A 12902-nucleotide genomic window follows, 5' to 3' on the forward strand; every position below is an offset into this window, starting at 1 on the left:
GAGACCAGTAGCCATCAGGGATCGGAAGATCAAGGTTCTGAGGAACAAGGAGGTACCTCTGGTGTTGGTTCAGTGGCAACACCGGAAGGGATCGGAAATGACTTGGGAGCCGGAACGTGAGATGCGGGAGCAGCATCCGGAACTATTTTCAGAGTGAGACTTCGAGGGCGAAGTCTAATCCTAGTGGGGGAGAATTGTAACAGCCCGGAATCTCAGGTATTGTTAAATTATGTTTTTGGGGTGATTTAAGAGGGGACTCGGCGAGTTGGAGCCTAGACTCGCCGAGTAGGATCGCAGACTTGGTCGCGGGTTCGCGACTGGACTCGACGAGTCCAGATATGGACTCGGCGAGTCTACGCTGTTTAGCGAAAAGCCTAACCGTTCAGGTTTGGGACGTATAAAAGAGACTTATTGGCCGTCATTGTTCATTTTAGCCTTCTGAGAAGAACCCTAAATCGATTGTGTGCATCTGGAGCAAGGATTATAGGCCATTGTTGATTATAGAAGAGTTGTTGTGCAAGGAAGAGAAGGGATTGGCTAAAGGAACAGCAAGGGAGTCACATTCTGAGGATTGGGGACACAGAGAATACATCATCCAGGTAAGAATTCGAGTATACTCTACTATTTTGATGTGATTATGGAATTAGGGTTTATGGAACCCTTTTTGTGAATAGATTGAATGTTACCCTAGTCCCCTAAACGAATGTAACCCTGTATTGGGACCTTTGGAGGTCCAGAATGTCCCATGTCTGTGCATTTCGGGAATTGATGAAGGTTTTGCATTGGAATCCTTATGCCTTAGGTCAAAATGTAAAGTATGAATCATAAGGTGTATCATGAACACTGAAATGAGGACTTTACGTGATGGATCAGCCTAGGAAGGCCAGACCTAGGAATGGTCGGAGCAGTTCTGACCTTATGATGCAGTTTGAGCAGTTGCATGGCATGGACTCGCCGAGTTCGACGAACAGACTCGGCGAGTAGCTTGAAGATTGACTGGGACTCGTCGAGTTGTTCTTCAGACTCGGCGAGTTGAGTCGGGGTGGCCCCGCGATTCTTCCAGGAGTAACTCGTCGGGTCAAGGAGGATACTCGACGAGTAGATAGGGAATCTCAGAGAGTTGGAGGACGTCTAGACTCGCCGAGTCGCCATGGCACTCGCCGAGTTTGGTCGAGTTGACCGTTAACCGTTGACCAGAGTTGACCTAAGTCTGACTTCTTAGGGATAGTCACACTTAGAAGATATAAGTGTTAATGAGAGATATCTGATGTTATAGGGAGGTTGTAGCTCGACGGATTGTGCACGAGTGATTTCAGGATTTGCGAGCTTTCAGCATTCACGAGGTGAGTCTTCTCACTATACTGTACCCGGAAGGGTTTGACTGTGTGATCGGAAGGTCAGATATGATATGTGATATGTATGCTATATGTGGTAAGTTATTTGTTATATGTGCTATGTATGTTATGTGGGCCGGAAGGCAATATGTTATGGGTCGGAAGGCGATTATGTTATGGGCCGGAAGGCGTTATGCTGAGGACCGGAAGGTCAGGGCCTGGAAAGGCGTATGTGCGTAAGTTGTATATTGGGGAACTCACTAAGCATTTATGCTTACAATTGATATGGATGTGTTTCAGGTACTAGCGAGGACCGTGGGAAGGCGCCGGCGTGATCAGTACACACTGAAGAATGTTTTTATGATCTTGGGATTTAGACAGTTTGTATTTGACATGACACTTAAATTATTTATGCCTTGTTTTGAATAAAAATACTCTATTTTTATAAGGAAAAATTTGTTTGAAAATTTGCGTTGTTACACTTCTAATTATACGTAACAAACAGAACGTTTGATTAAATTCACTAGACATCTTATTATCAATATTTGGCTTTTGTTTCGATAAATGTTGTTTAATTGAGCAGTGGGCAACATCACACGTGAAGAAGAAAGAAAAGGTTCCTTCTGTTTTTTGTTAGCATTTTGTTTTTATTGTTTGTTTGTCTTTTCAACCTTAGATTTACATTTGTGGATATAGATAAAATATGTATTTGCCACTCACAATAACCCGTAGGTTATATCTGATATATATATAGGTACGATACATACAGAGATAAACCCTAACAGATAAATCTTATCTATACAACATTTGAACATTTGAATAATATGTTCCTATCTAATCTTCTTATGTTTACATTCCTCCTCAATCATAACCGTTTCAAAGTTTAGATTGTATTTTAATCTTTCCAACATGTTTCGAGTGGCTGGCTTAGTAAACCCATCAGCTACTTGATCTCCAGAAGAAATGAACCTGACATCCAGTGCACCCATAGTTACCTTCTCTCGGACAAAATGAAAATCAACCTCTATGTGTTTGGTCTGTGTTTGAAATACATGATTGGCTGTCAAATATGTTGCTCCTAAATTATCACACTGTAACACCGGTGCTCTTGGCTGACGAGCTCCCAATTCTTTAAGTAAGGACTGTATCCAAGGTGCCTCAGCTATTTCGTTTGCCAAGGCTTTGTAATCGGCCTCTGTGCTAGATCGTGACACTGTTGGTTGTTTACGAGAGCTCCACGAAATCAAGTTTGGACCTAGAAATATAGCATACCCTCCAGTTGACCAGCGATTATCTAAACATCCTGCCCAGTCTGGATCTGTGAACACACTTAATAACGTGGAGTTTGATTGTTTAATTCTTAACCCAGTAGATACAGTCCCTTTAACATATCTCAAAATTCTTTTGACGGCTTCCCAGTGTAAATTGGTAGGTTTTAAAAGATATTGGCATACCTTGTTTACTACAAACGAGATGTCACGTCGAGTGAGCGTGAGATACTGTAAACCCCCAACCATGCTTCTATATTTGAAAGCATCTTCTTGAGCAAGTGGTCTTCCATAGTTACTAGCTAGTTTTTCCGTTACAGACATACAGGTTGAAACTGTTTTACAATTCTCCATGTGGTCACGATGCAGTAAATCAATGGCATACTTGTGTTGAAGCAATGTGATTCCCCCTGAATTGTGAACTACTTCAATCCCTAGAAAATAATTCAAACGCCCGAGATCTTTAAGTGGAAAGGAAGAAGACAACGCATAGACAAGCTTATTTACCACCTTTTTGAATAAACCAACAATGATTATATCGTCGACATAGACCAAAATGTAAATAAGAACTCCACCATGATTGAAGAGAAATAAGGAAGTATCGGCCTTGGAAGATTGAAACCAAGATGATGCAGTTTTTCACTGAGTCGGGAGAACCAGGCATGGGGAGATTGCTTAAGACCGTAGATTGCTTTTTGAAGCTTGCACACATAATAAGGTATGTTGGAATCTTCAAAACCAGTGGCTGACTCATGTATACGTCTTCATGTAGAAATTCATGAAGAAATGCATTGTTGATGTCGACTTGGCAAAGATGCCACTTGCGAGAAACAGCCAGAGACAGAATTAGTCTTACCATTACGGGTTTTACAACGGGACTAAACGTTTCTTGACAATCAATACCATACCGTTGAGTGAAGCCACAAGCAACCAAACACGCTTTGTGCTTGTCGATGGAACCATATGGATGTTGTTTAACCTTAAAAATCCATTTGCAGCCAACTATATTTACACCATGTGGTCTGGGAACAAGAACCAATGTGTTGTTTGCATGGAGAGCATCATATTATGTTTTCATTTCTTCTTACCAAGCTAGATCGGACAGAGCTTGCTTATGAGAAGTGGGGAGTAGTGAAAAATGCCCTTCTGTTTGGATTGTACATAATGGAGCCATCATTATAATGTTTAGGAAACACTTTACCCAGTTGACCACGAGTAACTGCACCTGAGGGAGCAGCTGTTGAGATCGGAATAGTAACTATAGTTACTGGTGATGAATGTGCAGGAGTAACCGGTTCAGGAGAGACCAGTTCAGATGAGGTTGCTGGTGTCTTTCTGGTGGCATTGGGGAATCTTGTGTCACATTTGGCTATGTCGAAACGATGTTTTCATTGGTTTGAAAGCCTTGAATCAACAGTAATGGAGTCGTAGTTGCATTGTAATTATTAGTGGACATCATAGATAAATCATGGTTAGTCATATGATCATTTAAAAGAGTCGGTTCAGACTGAGGAAACGACACAACACTTGAGTTTGGGAGAGAAACAGTTGTATTAGATGAGTCAGCAAATGGAAAAAATGATTCATCAAAAACAACATCACACAAGATATAGACACGACCGGTGCTTCTATCCAAGCATTTGTAGACTTTGTGCATTGAGATGTAACCAAGAAACACACAAAGTTTTGATCTAAATTCGAGTTTTCGCGTGTTATATTTACGTAGACTTGGCCAACATGCACACCCAAAGTTCCGAAGAAACGAGTAGTCAGGAGTGATTTTGAGCAATCAGGTAATGGTTGCAAGATTTTTTGTGACACAACTGGGTGAATGATTTATCAAATAACAGGCAGTCAAGAATGCTTCATCCCAAAAACGCAAGGGAAGAAAAGAGTGGGCTAGGGGAGCTAGACATGTTTCGACAAAATGTCGATGTTTTCTCTTGGCTATACCATTTTGCTGAGACGTGTGTGGGCAAGACACATGGTGCGAGATACCTATTCTTTGAAAATATTGATGGAGTTTGTAATATTCACCTCCCCAATCGGATTGTATAGCACGAATTTTAGCATTCAAAAGTCTTTCAACATGATTTTGAAAGTTATAGAAAATTTGCTCAACATCATATTTTCTTTTAATGAGATATATCCAGGCATAATGACTGTAATCATCAACAAAGCTCACATAATATTTAAAACCACCACTAGACACTTGAGTAGGTCCCCAAACATCCGTGTGAACCAACTCAAGTGGAAAAGAAATAACACGAATAGAGTTATTGTACGAGAGTTGATGACTCTTCCCTTTTTGACACGCATCACAAATAGAAAAATTTCTATCAAAAGAACATCCTAAATTATTAGACCTCAAAATAGACTTGACTACTGCTGAAGACGGATGACCAAGCCTTCGGTGCGAGTGAGAAGATGAGACACGAACACTAGATGAAGCAAGGTGAGGTGTTGGAGATTGCTTGAATGACACCGAATAGAAACCACCCTGGCTTTTACCGACTAGAAGGATTTTCTTCGTGAGTTTGTCCTTAACAAAGAAAGCATTGGTGTGAAATTCAATAAAAACATCGTTATCATAAGCAAGCTGGTAAGCAGAAAGAAGATGTTTGTTTATATTTGGGACACATAAAACATTTTTTAGAACAAGGGGTTTTCCTAAACCGGATATTCTAGAATGACCAATATGAGCAATGTTCAAACCTATGCCATTTGCAACCTGCACTTGATCCTTGACAATGTAACGTTCTTGGACAGACAACCGATCTAGATCACTGGTGATATGATCTGTAGCCCTAGTGTCAATGTACCAATTTGGATCTCCATTGTAAGAACCTGTAGTGACACTATTACCCCCACAATAATCATCAGCTTGATAAGCATGATTAAACCTGTTTCGACAGTTGAGTGCACTGTAACCAGGTATGAAACAGACTTGACATCTTGGACCACCATTGCTTCTGCCTCGGCCACGTCCACGACCTCTGTTTGATCCTGCCCCACGGTAATTGGACCGTTTGTTATTGTTGGAGTTATTTGAGTTTCGTCGCGATTTATTTGAACGTTGGTGAGTCACGCTATTTGCTGAAGAGGTGAACTCAGTCATGCTATTAGTAGTAGTGGCTTGCGCTTCATGAGCTATTAGATAAGAGTAAAACTCAGGTAAAGTTACCTTATGCTGATCACTGAGGACTGTGATGGCAGTGAACAGATCTCCGTGACCTGGTCCTAGGTCAGCTAGTATATAGCCAATAACCTCCTCATCAGTCATGGGATGCCCAATGTTCGCCATTATGTCAGCAAGTGTCGTCATTTTTTTGATAATATTCAGATGCACTCAAATCTCCTTTCCTGGTTGTTAATAGTTGAGTGTATATTTGTATAGAGTTATCTCTATGTTGTGCTGAAAACATAGTGTGGAGAGCAGTCCACAGTTGACTTGAAGTATCTATGCATCGTGTGACTTGAGCCAACATTTCTTCTGTCATGGAAAACAAAAGGCCACCAATAATTACTTGATCTTGTACCATCCATGAGTTATATGCGGGATTGACAGTTTCCCATGCTTCAGCACCAGCCCTTGTTGTTACTTTGGCAGAAGGAGATTCAATTGAACCATCGAGATAACCAAATAGCTGAACACCCTTAAGAATGGGCATCACTTGGGCTTTCCAAAGCAGGAAGTTTGATCGATTTAGCTTACATGTGATAGCTATGGCGATCTTGGAGGAATTGATGTTTGAAGCAGAAGTAGACATGGCGAGACTGGAAAGGGATACCAACGGCCGAAGATGAAAGGAAGAAAGATAGGAACAAGAGCCCTAGGATAAGCTCTGATACCAAGATAAAATATGTATTTGCCACTCACAATAACTCATAGGTTATATCTGATATATATATATATATATATATATATATATATATATATATATATATATATATATATATATAGGTACGATACATACAGAGATAAACCCTAACAGATAAATCTTATCTATACAACATTTGAACATTTGAATAATATGTTCCTATCTAATCTTCTTCTGTTTACAGATATAACTCGCCTTTTCTTTTGTTTTGGGTGTTGCATCTTTGGAGTTGATGGTATGATATTGATACCTTAACTTTTTGAGTTCATCATTATACACATGGTTGATATTGAACATTACAACCATGTTTTCTTATTTCATGGTAACATGTCGTCTTTCCTTATCGGTTCACATAGTATATAACCAATTGTTATGGAATAGTAAACATATTTTATTTAATATCATCCAACTCCTTTATCACACTTTTTTCTAAGCAGTTATCATGGTCAAAAAGAAAATATCGGTCAAGGTCTGATATTCGAAATATATGTTATCGGCTTATCACGGTGGTACACCGAAGGTCAAGACTCATGAACCACAACCTCTCATTTGTCACAGAATCAGAGGTGAAACTAAACTTAAAACAAACAAACAAACAAAAATTTTCAACTTGGAACTTGGAAGGAAGGAATGGAATGAAATAAATAATGTCTTTGTAATTGAGTGATGACAATTGGTGGATGGATACCAATGTGTGTGTGTAGTAGAAAAATACAACCCCATCCATTTCATATTTTGGTTTAAAATAGACAATGGGCTAGCCTGGTTATGTATTTTGCTTAAAAATTAACCCAAAATATATAACTAAAAATATCACCTGAAAAACCAAGATAACGATATTTGAATATCGATGATATCTTCATCTATATCGGTGCAATTCTCAGGACTGCTATTTTGGACTGAGATTCTTAACCAATATTGTACAACCTAATTTCAAAAAGTTTTAATGAAATCACAAATATTTCTTCTTTCCTTTATGCTTGTGCATAAACAAACACATTTTCATTTCTAAACGTTAAAAGCCATCATCCCCTACTCCTATAATTATAAGTCTAAACAATGTTCACAAAATTTCAATATGAAGATCCAAAAACATGCAGTGGAATCTTTTCATGTTTATATTCACCATAAAAATCCCTTACCGCATTTAACAAACACAACATCAAACATGCATTACAACACAAAACACACCCCAGTTGAAACCTCATATGTAGATCAATGTATGTGTAAATTGTAATTAATAGAAGAAATATCATTTCACCTTCAAAATTCTTGTTATAATTATAGTGTATAGATTTCTCCTTGGTATGTTGCTTCCACAGCCTCAGTTTTCTCCATCAACTATAATATGTTTGTGTTCATACACATTTAAAAGAACCCAAAATAACACAATTTTTATTGAAACATGACATCAGCAATGTGTCCCTTAGCCAAGTACATACAACCTACAATATTAATTTAAATTTCATCACTTTCTTGCGACTAAATCTTTAGATTTTGCTACTATTGCTCCACCTATCCCCCTTTGCCAATTTCTCAAAGAGATCATGAGATAGACTCGTACTTGGCTTTAAGAAAAATGCTGAAGTTTTAAGCTACACAATGTGTCTTGTCGTTGACTAAAGACTCAAAAGTCAAAATGGAAAGACGGGCAATGTTGGATCCATAATAATTTTTCTTCCAGCTGTAATATGTCAATCACATGAATTATAGAAATTGGAATATAGTTTTTTTTAAATAAAAAGAATGTTCAAGCTTGTTGCATTAAATAGAAAAATTAAAGCTCGTTACTTTATTATAAAAATATTCTGAAAGTACAGTTTGTTTAAATTGGTTACGTTAATGGAAAATTATTCAACTGCTACCCTTTTATTTGTTAGTAAGTACACAATCTAATCATTTACTTATCAATAACATTACAAATATTGGACTTCATCATTTCTTCTATAAATTATTAAACATAATTAATTTATCAACCAATGTTTCTTGTAATTCAACAAAATAAAAGGAGTACAAGAAACCATATCTACCCAAAAATACATAATTTAATTTGTATATATTTATTTCCAATTTTACCCAAGATCTTCGCCAGCTGTTAAGAGGTCTAATATTTAACAGCTCATGACTTTTTTTTCTTCCCTTTTTTGGAGGGTAATTCTGACTAAATACTCATCCTACCAAAAATAAATCAAAAATCAAATCCAAGCAATTTATTTATTAACTAAAAATATCATGATTCAACTGCTGAATCTTTAGCTGAATAGCATAAATTAGCAGCCTCCAACACACCTATTGGGCTCTTTGTCATTGATGTCAATGTACCACTCGTTAAGCTCATTGTACAACCACCACTCAACTCTTTCAACAATTCTACACATTCAAGAACCCTTTCCTACAAAAACCCATCTTTATGTCAACACAAGAAAATGTTCAAGCACTACTACTAAAGAAACAGGGCTTTTCTTTCATGGAAATATGACCAAATGTACAACCTTTATTGCACAAGATACAGCTCTACTGATATTTACGAATTATGACACGGGAAAAGGTTCTACTGACTTGTATCTTGTGCAATGAAAGTTGTACATTTAACCGATTTTAAGTATCAATGTACATTACCTTATTAACATGTAGAAACAGTGAACAAAATTGTGTTGATCCCACGACATAAATTGCTACTGCTGCTGCAATCTCAGAAGGTCTAAATTTCAAGAACTCCATCCCTACATTGTAAATTTACGATTTTAACCCTCATTGCTTCATTCAAGGATTATGAGATGAATCGAAAAAGACATCATTTTTACCTTTCATTAAGCATAAGATTAATTGGGTTGATCTCAAAATCGTAGATTTGGAAGTGGGTTGACCATCTTTGACTTTCTCAAGAAAATTATCAATGAAAGAGAATGGTGTCACTGCTTGCATTCTCCATTTCAATGTCGTCAACACAAGCATCTCCATTTTCTGAATGGTTTTTGCTTCAAACACAAATCTTGATCCACCCATCTGCAAATTCAATCGAAAATCCAACTCCATGGTCAAAATTATATTACTCCACAAAGAAAGTCAACAACTTTAGTCAAAATAGGATCTTGACCTGTAAATCTAGAATGAGAGGTACTTCAGTTTCTTCCATTTTTGCTGCTAATGATAAACATGCAACAGCTAGCAACTGCATCATCCAAACTTTGTCCTAATAACAGGAATTGTTTCATTTTAGTCAACAAATTGAATGTAATATAATAAATTAATCATATCTTCTTATAAAAAATATTAAAACTTACAGGCAATTCATAAACAGCAAGGAATCTGTCCAAGTAATTTACTGATAAATACGCACTTAGGGGTCCAAAATTGAAATGAGCATGAACCTGGTCAAAATAAATCAATGAAAGTTAAGCAACATATGATTTTCGTTTCTTTTTTTGCTTTCATACAAGTAGAGATTAATCCCAGATAATTAAAATCGCTAAAAAAAACTCTTTACTTTATAAAAAAGGTTGAAAATGTCAGATCGAAAAGAATTCGATGGAGGATTTAGAAGAAGAAAAACAAACCTTCGTAATCCAATTAACGGCGTCTTGTCTTGCAACCAAATCCATGTTACCATTCTTCAGTTTGTTCAAATAATCAAAAAAATCCACAAATTGTTCACATTCTTTTTCAATTAACAAAACCAAACACTCATCACTTCGTAAAGGAAAATCAATAACACATTGCTCTGTTTCAGGATTGTTGATAAATCTCTGATTTTGATTAATATTTTGATAATTTCTATGATCCAATAACATATCGAAATCATCGTTGTCGTCGTCGTAACATATACTGTCATTTTCTTCTGCACACAGTAAACTTGATGCCAAGTAATCAAGACTGGGCGCCATTTCAAAATCCCTTAAGACAAGATGAGTTTTATTGATTTAAAGAGCAAATATACAGCAAGGTTGGAAATGGATCAAAAACTGCAGATGCGGGTTTTTAGGGGAGTGTGTTGTAGAAACTTTAAAAGACGGATTGCGGAAGAAAAATGCATGAAGCAACCTCTTTTGCTTTCGGTTTCTCTCTCTAAACAGAAGATGAGTGAAATCATAACCAAAGAACAAGGCTTATGTAGAGGATAATGGTAGCAATTGGGTCAGAGTTTTGGGGTTTTAGGGAATATATACAGAGAGAGAGAGAGAGAGAGAGAGAGAGAGAGAGAGAGATGTAATACATTGGATTTTTTTTTTTTTTTTTTTTTTTTTTTTTTTTTTTTTTTTTTTTTGGTTTGGGAGTAGATATAAAATGATAGTAATATTTTGGATAAATTTATAAAATAGTTTCAAACTAATTTTTTTTCTTAAGAATCGTTAAATTAATTTGGTGTTATTTATAAACTGACATAAAATATTAAAATTATTATGTAAATTAATCCAAAATATTGAGATTTTTATATAAAAATTATTTTCTGTTTTTATTATTTTATTGAATACACAAATAAATATATATATATTTTTTAAATTTGTTATTATTAACATTATTAAATAACTGCATATATAAATATATTTTAAATAAATATTTATACATATAATAACGTATTTATATGTAAAAAATACATATAAATATAATAAACAGAAATAAAATACGTATTTATATATTTTTATACTTTAAAAACGTTTTGATTTTTTTTAATTTAAACGTATTTATACGTTGTTGAAAAAAAAAGAACTGAATGATGATAAAACATATCGGTACAACGAACAGACCATATCATGTTTAAGTATGATGGACTAGAAATATATGATAGACAGACGACCATACTCAGACTAGTTTTTTTTCTCAACGTGTGTGTGTGTGTGTGTGTGTATATATATATATATATATATATGTGTGTGTGTGTGTGTGTGTGTGCCCGCGCGCTTATAAAAACAATTTTATAATTCTTTTTTTTATTTAAACGTTTTTATATATGTGAAGATAAGTTTTTGGTGATATGAAGATTATGTGGGCTTATGTGAAGATGATGATAAAGATTGACGTGAAGGCACTCCTGACCTTAAGTATTTTGAAGATTGATCTCTCGTATTCTTTTTACCATAGAGACCTGCTTTTGGTTACTTTATATGATCAAATCTTTGGTATAAATCATGTCAATTAGGCAGGCTAAGTATGGTCGTCTGTCCACAATATTTAAGCATGGCTTGGTGTGAGTATGATCGTTCGTCTACCATACTTAGCATGTTGAGTATTGTCGTATGTCCACCATACATCTCTAGTCCACCACACTTAAGTGTGACATGGTCCACCATATTTAAGTATAGCTTGGTCTGTGCGTTGTACCAAATTGTTCTATCATCATCCAGTTCTTTTCTTAACAACGTATAAATACGTTTAAATGAAATAAGAACTTTCAAAATGTTTTTAAGTTATAAAAAAATATAAATACGTTTTTCATAAGGGATGATTAGGTTTAAAAACAAACAGATTTCTTCCAGAATCATCTGATATTGAGAAGGCTGATAACAAGAAAAGCAAACCTTAGTAGAAATAAGAGAGCTTCCAACGTTGAACATAACACAAGTGCAACAACATAAATGTTAGATCATTTGATTTTTTTTGGGCAGACGATAGAATCAATTCTTTTGTAGAGAGAGAATAAGAAGGTGTGTGTGGCAAATAGAGAGGAAGATGTTAGAAATTTAGGTATAGAAAGGTTTGGAAATTCTGAGAATCGTGTTAAACACTTTCAGATTAAAGTATTTGGGTGGTACTCCCAATATTCTTTAATCGGATAATACTCAGAGAGACATGAACAGAGAGTGTTTTGATGATGTTTTGGTATGTACCAGAAATGAGACCAAAACCGACTTTTCCATCTCTGTCTGAAAACTGTAATATGACAGTTTCAAACTGTCATAAAACCATAAAAACTGACATAAAACGGATATTTGGATAAGGGTCAAACCAATGGTCAATTGCCTGAAAAAAACCGATTTTCGACCCCAGCCAAGGGCTCTGTCCCTTGGACCCCGCTAGGGGCTGCTGCCCCGGACCCCCGTTCATTCTGGGGTTTCGCCCCTAAATGACAGTGTACTTTAAAACTTGATCAAACTTAAACAAGTGTGTACTCCACACATTCCTTACTTATTTAATATTTATCAACATCACTTTTTGTCAACAAATTAATCCTATTACACTTAAATAACATTGATGATAACAAATCACCAACAAGTCTCCCCTATTTAAGTGTAATCTTGATTAACTTAAAATGAAACATAACACCAACAAACTGATACATAAATGAAATGTCGTGACGATTGAATTTCACATTAATATATTATACAATCCAAATATTTGAATATCATGGTGTCACTAAGGATTGAACCCTTTCTATCCATAGTGAATACATGAAGATAATACACATAAAAGTTTACATTCTC

The 12902-nt window shown here is 35.9% G+C and overlaps 1 protein-coding gene across 2 annotated transcripts; it reads right to left on the reverse strand.

Moving 5' to 3' along the window:
• Positions 1 to 8434: 8434 nt before the first annotated feature.
• LOC145073323 (cyclin-D4-1-like) lies at positions 8435 to 10632 on the reverse strand. Of its 2 annotated transcripts, XM_079019872.1 has the most exons (7): positions 10041 to 10632; positions 9768 to 9854; positions 9581 to 9676; positions 9288 to 9489; positions 9103 to 9206; positions 8773 to 8875; positions 8435 to 8657 (listed from the first exon to the last, which is right to left on the reverse strand). In XM_079019872.1, the coding sequence occupies exons 1-7, from the start codon at positions 10365 to 10367 to the stop codon at positions 8653 to 8655; spliced, it is 924 nt and encodes a 307-aa protein (XP_078875998.1). In that variant the 5' UTR covers positions 10368 to 10632; the 3' UTR covers positions 8435 to 8652. The 2 variants fall into 2 exon arrangements, with proteins under 2 accessions (XP_078875998.1, XP_078875997.1); XM_079019871.1 differs by lacking the exon at positions 8435 to 8657 and having other exon boundaries at positions 8672 to 8875; positions 10041 to 10631.
• Positions 10633 to 12902: the final 2270 nt, after the last annotated feature.

The sequence above is a fragment of the Lactuca serriola genome, chromosome 9 (genome assembly GCF_051521515.1).
Source record: "Lactuca serriola cultivar US96UC23 chromosome 9, Lser_US96UC23_V15, whole genome shotgun sequence".
In the NCBI taxonomy this organism is placed as follows: domain Eukaryota; kingdom Viridiplantae; phylum Streptophyta; class Magnoliopsida; order Asterales; family Asteraceae; genus Lactuca; species Lactuca serriola.